Below are 12166 nucleotides of genomic sequence, written 5' to 3' on the forward strand. Positions count from 1 at the left end.
AGTAGCTTAAGTATAATTAAGTGTGTTTAACGTGAAACAATCCTTTGTTGTCACAGGAAGCATGTCGAAATATTCACTGTTAGAAGCTACAAATAGAGAACGTGATTGTGTTCGGGAATTTAGAATGCATAACGAGACATACTGAAGAGACATGTGTTGGTACCGAGGTAGAAAAATGAATAATAAATATAAAAAAAGATATTTAAAAATGAATGAAATTAAAGTTAATAATGAAAAAAAAAAGCATTTAAAAAAGAGAGGAAAAGAATAGTAATAGAAGGGGGAAGGAGAGAGAATGGATGGGGGAAGCGGGCAGGGGCAGGGGCAGGNATTTTTGAATTAAAAAAAATTAAAAGTAGTTTTAAACTTACAGAAAAAAGAAAAAAAAAAGGAAAAAAAAATGATTGGTGGAAAAGAAAGGAATATCCAATTGAATTAATTTATGAATAAAATAATATTTCTTAAGAGAAAAGGCAACGCCGCAGCTGGGGGAGCTCTGATTGGTTCCATTTGGAGGTTGCCTTTGGCTCTTCCTATTATCTCTTAACACATGAGAGAGATTTTTTATTTTTATTTTTATTTTATATTTACTCCTTGCCCCCTCAACTTTCACTTTATTTACATTTAGTCCTTTAATTATTTCGTAAGAACGATACGTAATGGACTAAAACGGATAATATCTATTAGATGTGAGATTGAACCGATACCTGTTGGAGATGAGAACGAATCTTTTTTTATAAGGGTGTGGAAATCTCTCCCTAGTGTTTGAAAATCGTGAGGCTGGCGACGATACATGTTGATTAGATAAACTTTCGTCAAATGTTACTTTTTTATTAATTTAAAATAATTAAATTAATTTGAGGGGTAATATTTTTTTTTTTTTTACGAAAGTTTTAAATATTTATAAATGTCAATATTTTCATCGTCATAAATATTTAAAAATTTAGAGATGAAATAAAAATTAAAATTTGAAATTTTAAGGTTAAAATTGTAATATTTTAAAATTCAACGTTCAAATAAAATTAAGAGGTAAAATCAACCTTTGAATAGTCCAATAAAAACTAGAACTAATAAAAAAAAATATAAAAAAAATTTAAAAATTGTAACAATATTTTTATACGTTTATTAATTTGAAAATAATATGAATTTTTAGATAAAATATAATAAAAATGTCAACAAAATACACTAAATCGTTAATATTGATAATAAAAATATAAACATATTGTTGAAACAATTTGGTCTATGTCTGATTTTGATTTGTGTTTGCCCAAAACGACAACCAACGAACGGTCGGTGATTTATATAATTCTCCTTCTTCACATTTTGTGTTGATTCCTGTTTTGGATTATTTTAGTTTTTTTTACTGTTTTTTTTTATCCGACATGTCGAATTCTTGGTCGTCTTCATCCCCCTCCCTCTTTTCTAAAACACTACCCCTCCAAATTTATTGTAATTCTTTTAATTATATTAATAATTAAAATCTTACAAAAATGTCGAACAATAAACATTCACAAATTACAATACATCACTCATACCCATTACACATAATTTTAAAAAAATTTAACCCAACAGAAACCGAAAAGGAAAACATAATGCAACTTGACTTCTAAGATTTGGGTTGGGTAGTTCGGGTTAATTATGTTAATAAATCTTGTACAGTTTGAGTATACACTCTCATAACTTTGATTTGGGCTTCCCAGAAGGCCTTATCAATGGAGATAGTATTCCTCACTTATAAATCCATAACCATAATTCTTCCCTAACGAACGTGGGACTCTCTCAATAATTGAGGAGACTAAAATTAATAAAAATACAGTTGAGTTTTTTATTATTAAAATTTTAATTAATACTCCTAAATCTTTTTAAAAAACTAAAAGAATAATTTTACCAATAATATCAACTTTCCAAAATAAGATAATTTATAAAGTGTCAATAAACTATTTTCATTAATTTATTCATAAAAGTGTTACTGTCTTTCAAATTTTATTTATATTTTTTAAACCGTATATATATATATATTTTAAAATAGTATAAAGTGTATTTTTGAAACAAAATATTAACCTCAGTTGAAAAATATAATTTAATAAAATAAAAAATGAGTAGGAAAAAGGCATAGAAGCCATGCTGTGGCAGACTCCAATTGGACCCTGAAATATACTGGAGACTAAGAGGTTAACCTGAGTCCCCAATTGCCGGTAGCCGGTTGTGCGCATCAAAATCATGACAAACCCAAACCCCACCAATAATTGTCTTTAATTTTTGGGACCATTTTACTCTCACTACATACTCATAGTAATGTATGTATGTATGGTGTAACCGTTTAAAATCTCGACCCATTTTATAATAGTATGATATTGTTCACTTTGAGTATAAGATCTCATGGCTTTACTTTGAGCTCCCCAAAAGGCCTTGTACCAATGGAGAGAGTATTATTTGATTATGAAGCATGATCATTGAGTAAATTAGCCGACGTGGGAATTTCATCGTTAAAATTACTCTCATGATAAATAAATAAATAAATAAATAAATAAATAAAAAAGATTGTGGCACACGAATGCAAAAGGCAATGGAAAAAGAGAGAGAGAAATAGGTATGGGGGAGATGTGTCGTGAAGAGGGGGCCAAGTTCACTGTTTCAAATATACACACTCCAATCATTTCATTTTATTTTTTATTTTTTATTTTATTTTATATATAAATAATAATAATAATAATAATAATAATAATAATAAAGGGATGTGATGTAGATGATGTATTCCTTATGGGTCCCGTTTTGTTCGATGTAGATGTATGAACTGATAGTTTTGTATCGTTGAATGTATAAAAAAGAAATTATTAGAGTGATTATAAGATCGGAAGTGTCGGGTTCTTCAAATTTATGATATGGATGTGTAATAGCCGATATTGTTCTTTTTCGGGCTTTCCCTCAAGGCTTTAAAACGCGTCTGCAACGAGAAGGTTTCCACACCCTTATAAATGATGGTTTGTTCTCCTCCCCAACCAATGTGGGACATCACAATTCAAACCCCTTTCGGGGGTCTAGTGTCCTCGTTGACACTCTTTCCTTCCTCCAATCGATGTGGGACCGCCCCCAAATCCTCCCCCTTTGGGGCCAGCGTCATTACTAGCACACTGCCTCGTGTCTACCCCCCTTCGGGGAATAGTGAGAAGGCTAGCACATCGTCTGGTGTCTGGCTCTGATACCATTTGTAACGGCCCAGATCCACTGGTAGTAGATATTGTTCTATTTGGCATGAGGCCTTTTGGGGGAAGCTCAAAGCAAACGGTATGATATTGTCAAGTTTGAAAACAAACCACCATTTATAAGGGTGTGGAAACCTTCCCCCAGCTGACGCGTTTTAAAGCCTTGAGGGGAAGCCCGAAAGGGAAAGTCCAAAGAGGACAATATCTGCTAGCGGTGGATGTTGGTCGTTACAAAATGAGTATTTGAACTCGTTGAATCGAGGGTGTAATGTCGTTGACCTATGTGTTTACTGGACTCTAAATGAAAGATTCCTGCAATTACGTGTTCACTCGATCTTTGAATACAGTCGAAGTGTCATTGCTCTTATACGAAGAACTTAGTTCTTCAATCATACATGTACCAAGTTCTGCTTTTCTCTTGTATACGATACCATCGCACCCTTGTTATCATTATGTACTTTGCTAAATGATCCTTGTTTAGCGGTTCGGTTGATTGGCAGCTCTATAGATTGAGAAACAATCCCGTAAACAATTAGGTTGACATGTGGGTATGCATTAGATTAAGAAACAATCTAATGAACTTATTTGGGTCGAACTGAGCTTAAATAAATGAAAATTTTATAGATTGAGCTAGTTCACGAGTTTCACTGAAATTAGATTGAGTTGAACTGAACAAACCCAAAATTATTAAAGATTCTACAATATGTTTATTTTTTTATTGAGTTAGTTTGAATACGTTCATGACCATATAGTAACAGTCCGATCAATAATAAAACTTGGGTTCCTATAGAAGTTCTAACTCTTTCTCCTCAATTCAACTCGAGAACTATTTTCATTATTATCATGGAGAGCAAGGAACCGAACTTAATAAAAATTCTCCGAGCATCACTTATATTATCGTGGGAGAAATATAAATAATGGATAAAATCTGAGTCAATATTAAAAAACGAACACCTAAGCAATTAGTTTGATGTGCACGTATCTCACTCTCTTTAAGGAGATTCAAAACCTCTACGGTGCATATTTCTTTATATCAACCACTACTGCAACCGATATTCTCTGGTTTGTCCCCCTAAGTGCAACAACCCAACTGAACGGTTGTGTGGCTCAAACCACTCTTCTCAATAAAGAACACTATCGTTTAGCCAAATTGCTCTTAAAAGTAGGGGTGTCCACGGAAATTTGACCAACTCAGACCATCCAGCCTAAATTATAAAGGTTAGAGCGAGTCAGATTTTTTTTTTGTTTGGATTAGGTTGAACTTTTAGAAAACAAAAATTTTGAGTCGGTTCCCAGTTTGACAATTTTTAGTTTGGTCAACCCGATCAACCCGACCAACCCAAAATAGTGTTACAATCCAAACCTACCCTACCTTGCTTTTAAGATTATATTATAAAAATTAAGAATATTTAACATCCGTAACATATGTTAGTAATGCGCTGTGATTTATGAATATTTGATATTTGAATTTGACGAGATTCTAATTATTAAAGAAATATAAAATAAAAAAAGTTATTTAATCTAAGGGTATTTTTGAGATTTTTGTTAAATTCGGTATTATTGGAATTTTTAAAATAAAATAAAAATTCAATGTTATTTTTATTTAATTTAGGAAAAAAGAAAATTAAATAAATAAATAAATAAATAAATATATATATATATATATATATATATACTGATGTGAGTCCACACGAAACCCGTCCTTCCAGTTCGCAGTTGTTAATTACAGGTAAGAAAATAGAAAAACAAAAGTAAATTTCCAAAAAAGGAAAAACTCCAAAATAATATTCTTATTCCTTTTTATTTATTTTATTTAATTAATTCAATTTTCTCCCTTAAATTAAAATAAAGTAAAACCCTAGACTACCCCTACTTCCCAGGCTAGCTATTTATATCACCCACGAGCCTCTCCCTCCCTCCCTGCCCGAGACCATCAAATCCTCTGCTACATTTCTGCACTTCCCGTCTCTCCATGATTCTCCTTCTCTTCTCCTTCATCTAATGGAATCTCCCAACCCTAATCCACAACCTCCCGTCTCCGGCGCTTCCATCCGCTCCCTCGTCAAGCATTTGAAAACCAAAGAATCCATCAATCCTTCTAAAATGGCCGAACAAATCCCCAAACCTCACAAAAAGCAAGTTCGACGACGGCTTCATACCAGTCGGCCGTATCAAGAGCGGTTGTTGAACATGGCGGAGGCTAGAAGAGAGATTGTTACTGCACTTAAGTATCACCGGGCGGCTATGAAGAAGGCCGAGCAGGAACTTCAGCCACAGACGCCGCTCGATCCTTCCCCTGCTAGATCTCATGAAGCGAAGATCAGGCCGAGGAAAATCCTCAAATCCTCGAGTATTGACAGAAATAGAGTTTATGATTCGCAAACTAATTTCAATACTAATAGTAATAATTATTATAATTTGAAGAATTTGAGTAATTATGATCCGTCGATGAATTGTTCGTTCCCGATTTGGTCTCTGAATTCGCAATCCATGGAAGGGGATAATATGATGAGCATTGTATTACCAGAACAAACTCTAGGGCTGAATCTCAACTTGCAGGATTTCAACAATTTGGAGATGAATCTGTTCTCAAACGGAAATAGCGTTTCGGTTTCGGGATCAGGTTCTGGTTCGGGTTCGTCGTCTTCGTCTTCTCCCAGTCTTTCAATTGAGACGGACCAGGAAGCACCGAATTGGACATCGGAGTCGAATACGAGTGGCGGTGGTAGCGGCGGAGGGCTGCACGTGGCGGTAGGGGAGGAGGAGATGGCGGAGATCAGATCGATAGGAGATAAGCACGAGATGGAATGGAGTGATAAAATGAATTTGGTGAAATCAGCGTGGTGGTTGAGATTCATGAAGATCGGAAAAAAAGAAGAAGAAGGAATCGGATTCGGATTTGGAGATGAGTTCGATCAGATTCTCGAGTTTCCAGATTGGATGAACAATGGAAACGAGACTTGTTTTCAAGAACAATTGTTGAATGATTATTGCTCAAATGATCACGACGATCATCCTTCCTCTGCTTTACCTTGGTAAGAATCATTACAACAACACTCTATTTTTTATTTGAAAATTATTTGTTTATTTCATAAGTTCTTCTCTGTTCATCATATCCATCATCATCTTCTCTGTTTTCCACTGTTACATTCATTTTGAAGATTTGGATTATTTATTTTTTCATCAAATTGTTTGAAACTGTTTGAATACATTATCTTTTAATAGTCTTATTAAAATTATTTATTTTTTCACAATAAAATATTATTGTTGAGTTTTTTTTTTCTTTTTTTTTTTCCTATGCCCGCAATTATCCATCCAAATTTAGTAATAATTTAATGAGTTTAGCGTTTAATTTTGATTTTTTTCCCTATAATTTCGCATTTAAATTATATTATAAGTATGATTTTTTGAAATAATTATAAAAAATAATTTAATATTTAATATTTATAATAGATTTTACGCAAGTCCATTCAACCTTGTTGTGTGGAAATAGGCTCTCTGTCCCAAACTTCAGAGTCAAAGTTGTGAAGTTTGACCCATGTGGGGAAACTGGGTCAAATGGGCTTTCTTCTTCAACAGGCCGCACAGTTGGGCTTAGTCAGGCCCATCAATTTTTAATTTTTAATTTTTTATATTTGGAAGTAAATATTAATTTTTGCTGATTAAATTTATGTTTGTTGTTGGATGCAGCATGGATATTGGAGAGTTTGAAGGCATGGATGGAGAATGGTTAGCTTGAAAAAAAAAAAAGATTTGATTATCTTTTACTTATCAAATCATTATTAGAATTTTTTTTTTTTTTTTTTTTAATTTTTATATAAACATATATATATATATATATATATATTTCAATTTTGGTAGTTTTAGAGTTGAAACTTATAGTAATAAATAGAAAACAGTGAATTTTAAATTAAATAAGGAAGAATANTCTAAAATTCACAAGATAAATTTTCATTTCAAATCTTTCTTCTTTCTTCTTTCCTTCCTTATTTACCTATTAATTTTTTTGTTCCGATTCTTCTCTTTTACTCTCTATTTTGTATTTATTTTTCTATATGTTATTAATTAATTTATTTGTATTGANATTGAAAATGTATACAAGATCAAATACTAAAGTTCTCTAAAAAAAAAAATGAAAAAAAAAAACCATCATCAAACCTGTACTTAATTTGAACGAAACTTTGATTTTTGTTTTTTTTAAGAATTATTTTTTGAATTATGTTATAATAACCTTAAAAATGAGAGGCTAACACGAAACATAATGAAGTTTGGAGTTTAGGGTTCGTGGGTCTTTGAGTATATTTAATATAAGAATGAGGAAATGATTGAGGATGATTGATTTCGGTAAACCTTTCATTTTTAAAACACCAAAACCATGTCTATTCTTCTCGGGCCTTAAATTTCTTGGATGTACCTGGGAGGTATTGTGTCAGCTCCCAACCACCCTTGAACTTTGTGGTCTAAGTTACCACATGACATTGTCGGACGACATAAGTATGGCAATGGCAATATTGCTTATTGCCCTTAATTCAGAGGTTGGTATATATGGGTCACTCTCCAGTACGGTAGGTAGAAATGACTTGGCATGAGCGCTAGAGGGTTCATACCTCGATATAATGATTGAATGGATGGACGTCCAAGATGTTTGACTATAAAAGTGACTCATGGGTTGGATCTCGATAAACATGCCGAAAGCCAATGATATCTCGAGACTTGGGATGATATCAAGAAGTGTGGGTAATGTTGTTGAGAATCAAAACAATGAAACGAGATGTGGCATCACATTTGAAAGACCTTGGCCTAGATTAAAGGCAAGTAAGCTCGAATGTGAACATATACATGCATGTATCCATTAATAACAATAGCACGACATGGCTCCATAGATCTCTAAAGACCAATTCTAAAGGATAGTTTGAAATAGATGACGATCAAAGGATAGTTTGAAATAGATGACGATCAAAGGATAGTTTGAACATTTTCCAAGCAAGAAATGTGCACAAACGTATGGAGTCGTAATCAAGAGAGTTTTTTTTTCCGGGAGGATGACCAAGACGTTTATACCACAGAAGGTGAGCCACCTTGGCTCTTGATGGGCAAAGAATGGAAACTCCCGTCCTATAGCATTGCGTGATTCATAAATTTTGGTAACTAGTAGATCTTTAATGTATTAAAAAAAGTACACATTAATTAATTTACGGAATATAAATTTGATTTTTTTTGTTCATTGAAATCCTAAAGCTTAAAGTTTAAAAAGATATTAAACCCTTCAAAATGATCTATTAGATATAAAATTGAAAATTAATTCAGGAATAGACATAAAATTTATGTTCAATTGAAAATGGTTGGAGTCCCACGTTAAGCAAAGCCATAAGAGCCGTTGTTCCTAACATCGTCTTCTTTGGTAGCAATCAACTCACAAAGTTTCATTCAGTGCTTCCTGTGCTCAACTACAGAGATCCTCCAACATTGAACCCAAATCCATGCAGTTCACAAGTACGACTGCAATATGCAATAAAGGACGAGGCAACGAAGCTTCGTCTTCTCCGATAGCAACCCGTGAAGTTTCATTGAGTTACCCACTTTCCGTGCTCAACAACAACGATCTCCGCCATTAAACCCAAATCCACGCGGTGCACGAGTACGACTGTGACATGCAACGACAACATCTCTGACATCGACACAATCCAATTTAAGATTCTTTAATCATCTTATCTTTAAAATATTTTTAATTCGGAAGTGATCTCCGTTGATTCATGTACTAAACAACGAAAGCTTGAATTTTAGCTGGAAGGGTAGAAATGTAAATAAGGAAAATGTGAAGGGCATTTCCGTAAAACGTTGTTGTATCGTACAAGTGTACTACGTGCCTCACAGTACAACAAACCAAGCAAAAATTAGCTCCGAGGCGTTAAAACGGCCCCATATCCTTACTAACCCCAACAAGAAACTCTCCCGCTTTCCCAATCTCACCGATTCCGTTGATTCGTTGCAGAGAGCGAAGATGATGCACATGACCTTCTACTGGAGCAACCAGGTGACGCTCCTGATCGATTCATGGCGGACAAATTCATGGCTAAGTTATTCCCTCTCCTTGCTCGCTTGCTTCATCGTTTCCGTTTTCTACCAGTATTTGGAGAGCTATCGCATCCGTTTGAAGCTTCTTTCATGTCGGAAGCCGTCGCCATCGGAGATCGATGTTCCTCTCCTTCGATCTAAAGTGGCTGGTAAGTGGACGGTTGTGAAATTTGCAGAATCTCTGTTTTTCGGAGTCAACTCGGCGATAGGTTACCTTCTGATGCTCGCGGTCATGTCCTTTAATGGCGGAGTTTTCGTTGCGATTGTGTTAGGGCTTGCGTTTGGTTATTTGGCGTTTAGGAGTGATGATGAGGATTTCAGTGTTAGTGTTGAAAATCCTTGTGCCTGTGCTTAGTTCTTCCTCAGTATCGCGAATCAGATGAAAGCTGAATGAAAAGTAATTGCTGAATCTGCTCCTTTCAGATACGAATCGGTTTCTTGCATTGTCTTATTAGATCTGTTCTTTTCGTTTCGTGCTCAATTGATTGGCCGTTTACTTCAATTTCTGCAGATCTGTTTGGATGTTTTATGATTAGATAATTTGTGCATAAACGGAGTAAAATATTGTGATTCGTCTGTTCGTCTGTCAAATTGTAGAAAATTTCAATTAGGGGGGGAAACTCTACTGGTTGATTATGATCCTTATTTTGTTTTTTGTTGATGAATTTCGATTTGCAGTTTGACAGATAAGATAGCAGAAAATGGCTCCATAAATCCTTGGCTTTTGATTTCAATTTCAATTTCAATGTACAAAGCCCATCACCATTCTATCTTCTTGGGATGGGAAACAGAATAAAGGTAGCTAAAATAATACCACTCTTCCGAGATTGGCAGTTTCCAAACCATTTATAGGATAGCAAACAATAAACAAATAAACAACTATAGTAACTTATTATCCGAGTATGAAGTATTGGTAACTAGCGGCATTTTGAAGCAAAGTTAATTTTGATAGTGATAAAGAGTATCTTCGACTTCTAGGATCATAGCAACATGTCTTATAAGGAGTATGTTCGACTGTCAAGATCATAGCAACATGTCTTATAAAGGGTATGTTCAACTTCTAGAATCATAGCAACATGTCTTATAAGGTGTATGTTCAACTTCTAGGATCATAGCAACATACTTTAAAAGGAGTGTTCCGTTGCTAGGATCATAGCAACATACTTTAAAAGGAGTATGTTCCGTTGCTAGGATCATAGCAGCATGTCCTGGAAGGAGTATGTTTCGTTGCTAGGATCATAGCAGCATGTCCTGTATGGAGTACGCTCCAGTGCTAGGATCATAGCAGCATGTCCTGTAAGGAGTATGTTCCAGTGCTAGGATCATAGCAACATGTCTCGTAAGGAGCATGTTCCAGTGCTAGGACGGATTCCGAATGGCATAATTGTCCAATTTCTTACTCGATCTTCAAACAAACAAAGAAGACTGACTCCTCCTCCTCCGACTCCTCCTTCTCCTCCTCCTCCGACTCCTTCTCCTCCTCCTCCGACTCCTCCTTCTCCTTTAGGATAGGATCGTCGTTGGTCCTTCTTTCACTAATGATCTCATTAGATCACAGATCACAATTTGATAGTCGAACGCACGAGGGACGAGACTTTCTATCACAATGGTCTCTCTCTTCTATAAATAGAAACATGTCTTATAAGGAGCATGTTCCACTGATGGGATCGGGATCGAAGCAACATGTCTTGTAAGGAGCATGTTCCACTATGACCACGACGATAGTGACAATGTGCATACTCAACCATTCGGATCATAGTTGGATTCTTCTTCTCTACCTTAAACTTTAAAGATACTTGTTTAATGATATATAGTCGGGTTGATGTACATATACTTCCTTTTATTCAAATTCGTTAAATAATAATAATAATAATTTATATGAAATAAAAGACACTAGGTGAATACATTCCAAAGACCAAAAAAAATAATAATAACAATAATAATAATTTACTCTGCGTTTTACCGGTCAAGCTGATGTCAGCCGGAACACCAGGTATTTGCTTACGTCATCTGTGCCACATAGGTGTGGACGTCATAACTAATGGGCCGAAGGCCCAGCCTGTAATTGCTTCAATTCATGGGTGGATAGTTTTTATAAATGCTTCACCAATTCACACAAATAAATTTAAAAGTTAAAAAAACAAATAACATAATTTATAATTAAGATTCCTTTATTTATTTGTATATATAATATTGAAAAGAAAATTCCATAAATATAAAAATGAAACTATTAGAATTAAACACGGTTCAACCCCGATACTATCTACTATCTCCACACGTTCCAAGGTCGCGCTAAATTCAATTATCATTTTCGCGAAATTCTCCGTTTGATTTTATAGGGATTCGTACAGATACCCTACCAAAATTTTGTCGGATCATATTTTATGCATGAAAAAAACTCAATAAAATTTTTTTGAAAGGTTTTTTAAAAAATCTATATTTACGAGAATCGTTTTCCATACAATTTTCTATCACAANAGTTTTTACGTGTATATATATAGAGTCGAGGATTAGAGATGTCTACAAAGCGGGACAGGGACGAGAAACCTTCTCGATCGGCCAAATTATCAATTTATTTATGCGAGATCAAGTTCCTCTCGAAACTTTTATTTATTTTTTATTTTTAATATTAGTCCTTAAAAACAAATTAATTCATAATTTTCACTTTTTATTATAAATATTAATAATATATATATATATATATATATATATATATATATCCGTTGCTAGGATCATAGCAGCACGTCCTGTAAGGAGTACGTTCCGTTACTAGGATCATAGCAGCATGTCTTGTAAGGAGTACGTTCCGTTGCTAGGATCATAGCAGAATGTCCTGTAAGGAGTACGTTCCGTTGCTAGGATCATAGCAGCACGTCCTGTAAGGAGTA

The 12166-nt window shown here is 34.4% G+C and overlaps 2 protein-coding genes across 3 annotated transcripts; both read left to right on the forward strand.

The window, feature by feature from the left end:
- The first annotated feature begins 5125 nt into the window (after positions 1–5125).
- Positions 5126–6998, forward strand: LOC111805835. 2 transcript variants are annotated; one of them, XM_023691076.1, is made up of 2 exons: positions 5126–6238; positions 6894–6998. In XM_023691076.1, exons 1-2 carry the CDS (start codon positions 5205–5207, stop codon positions 6940–6942), a joined length of 1083 nt encoding a protein of 360 aa, XP_023546844.1. In that variant the 5' UTR covers positions 5126–5204; the 3' UTR covers positions 6943–6998. The 2 variants fall into 2 exon arrangements, with proteins under 2 accessions (XP_023546844.1, XP_023546845.1); XM_023691077.1 differs by lacking the exon at positions 6894–6998 and adding an exon at positions 6657–6813.
- Positions 6999–9100: 2102 nt separating this feature from the next.
- On the forward strand, positions 9101–9943 carry LOC111804943 (copper transporter 5.1-like). Its single transcript, XM_023689781.1, has one exon. The coding sequence runs from the start codon at positions 9205–9207 to the stop codon at positions 9631–9633; it is 429 nt and encodes a 142-aa protein (XP_023545549.1). The 5' UTR covers positions 9101–9204; the 3' UTR covers positions 9634–9943.
- The last annotated feature ends 2223 nt before the right edge of the window (positions 9944–12166 follow it).

Source organism: Cucurbita pepo, chromosome LG11 (genome assembly GCF_002806865.2).
Source record: "Cucurbita pepo subsp. pepo cultivar mu-cu-16 chromosome LG11, ASM280686v2, whole genome shotgun sequence".
In the NCBI taxonomy this organism is placed as follows: Eukaryota; Viridiplantae; Streptophyta; class Magnoliopsida; order Cucurbitales; family Cucurbitaceae; genus Cucurbita; species Cucurbita pepo.

What these genes read in the sequence shown, in the direction of transcription:
- LOC111805835 (XM_023691076.1), top strand. Translation starts at nt 5,205, where the DNA reads ATGGAATCTCCCAACCCTAATCCACAACCTCCCGTCTCCGGCGCTTCC. An exon ending in CCTTCCTCTGCTTTACCTTG is followed by an intron (nt 6,239 to 6,893) that starts GTAAGAATCATT and finishes TGTTGGATGCAG; the next exon opens with CATGGATATTGGAGAGTTTG.
- LOC111804943 (XM_023689781.1), top strand. Translation starts at nt 9,205, where the DNA reads ATGATGCACATGACCTTCTACTGGAGCAACCAGGTGACGCTCCTGATC.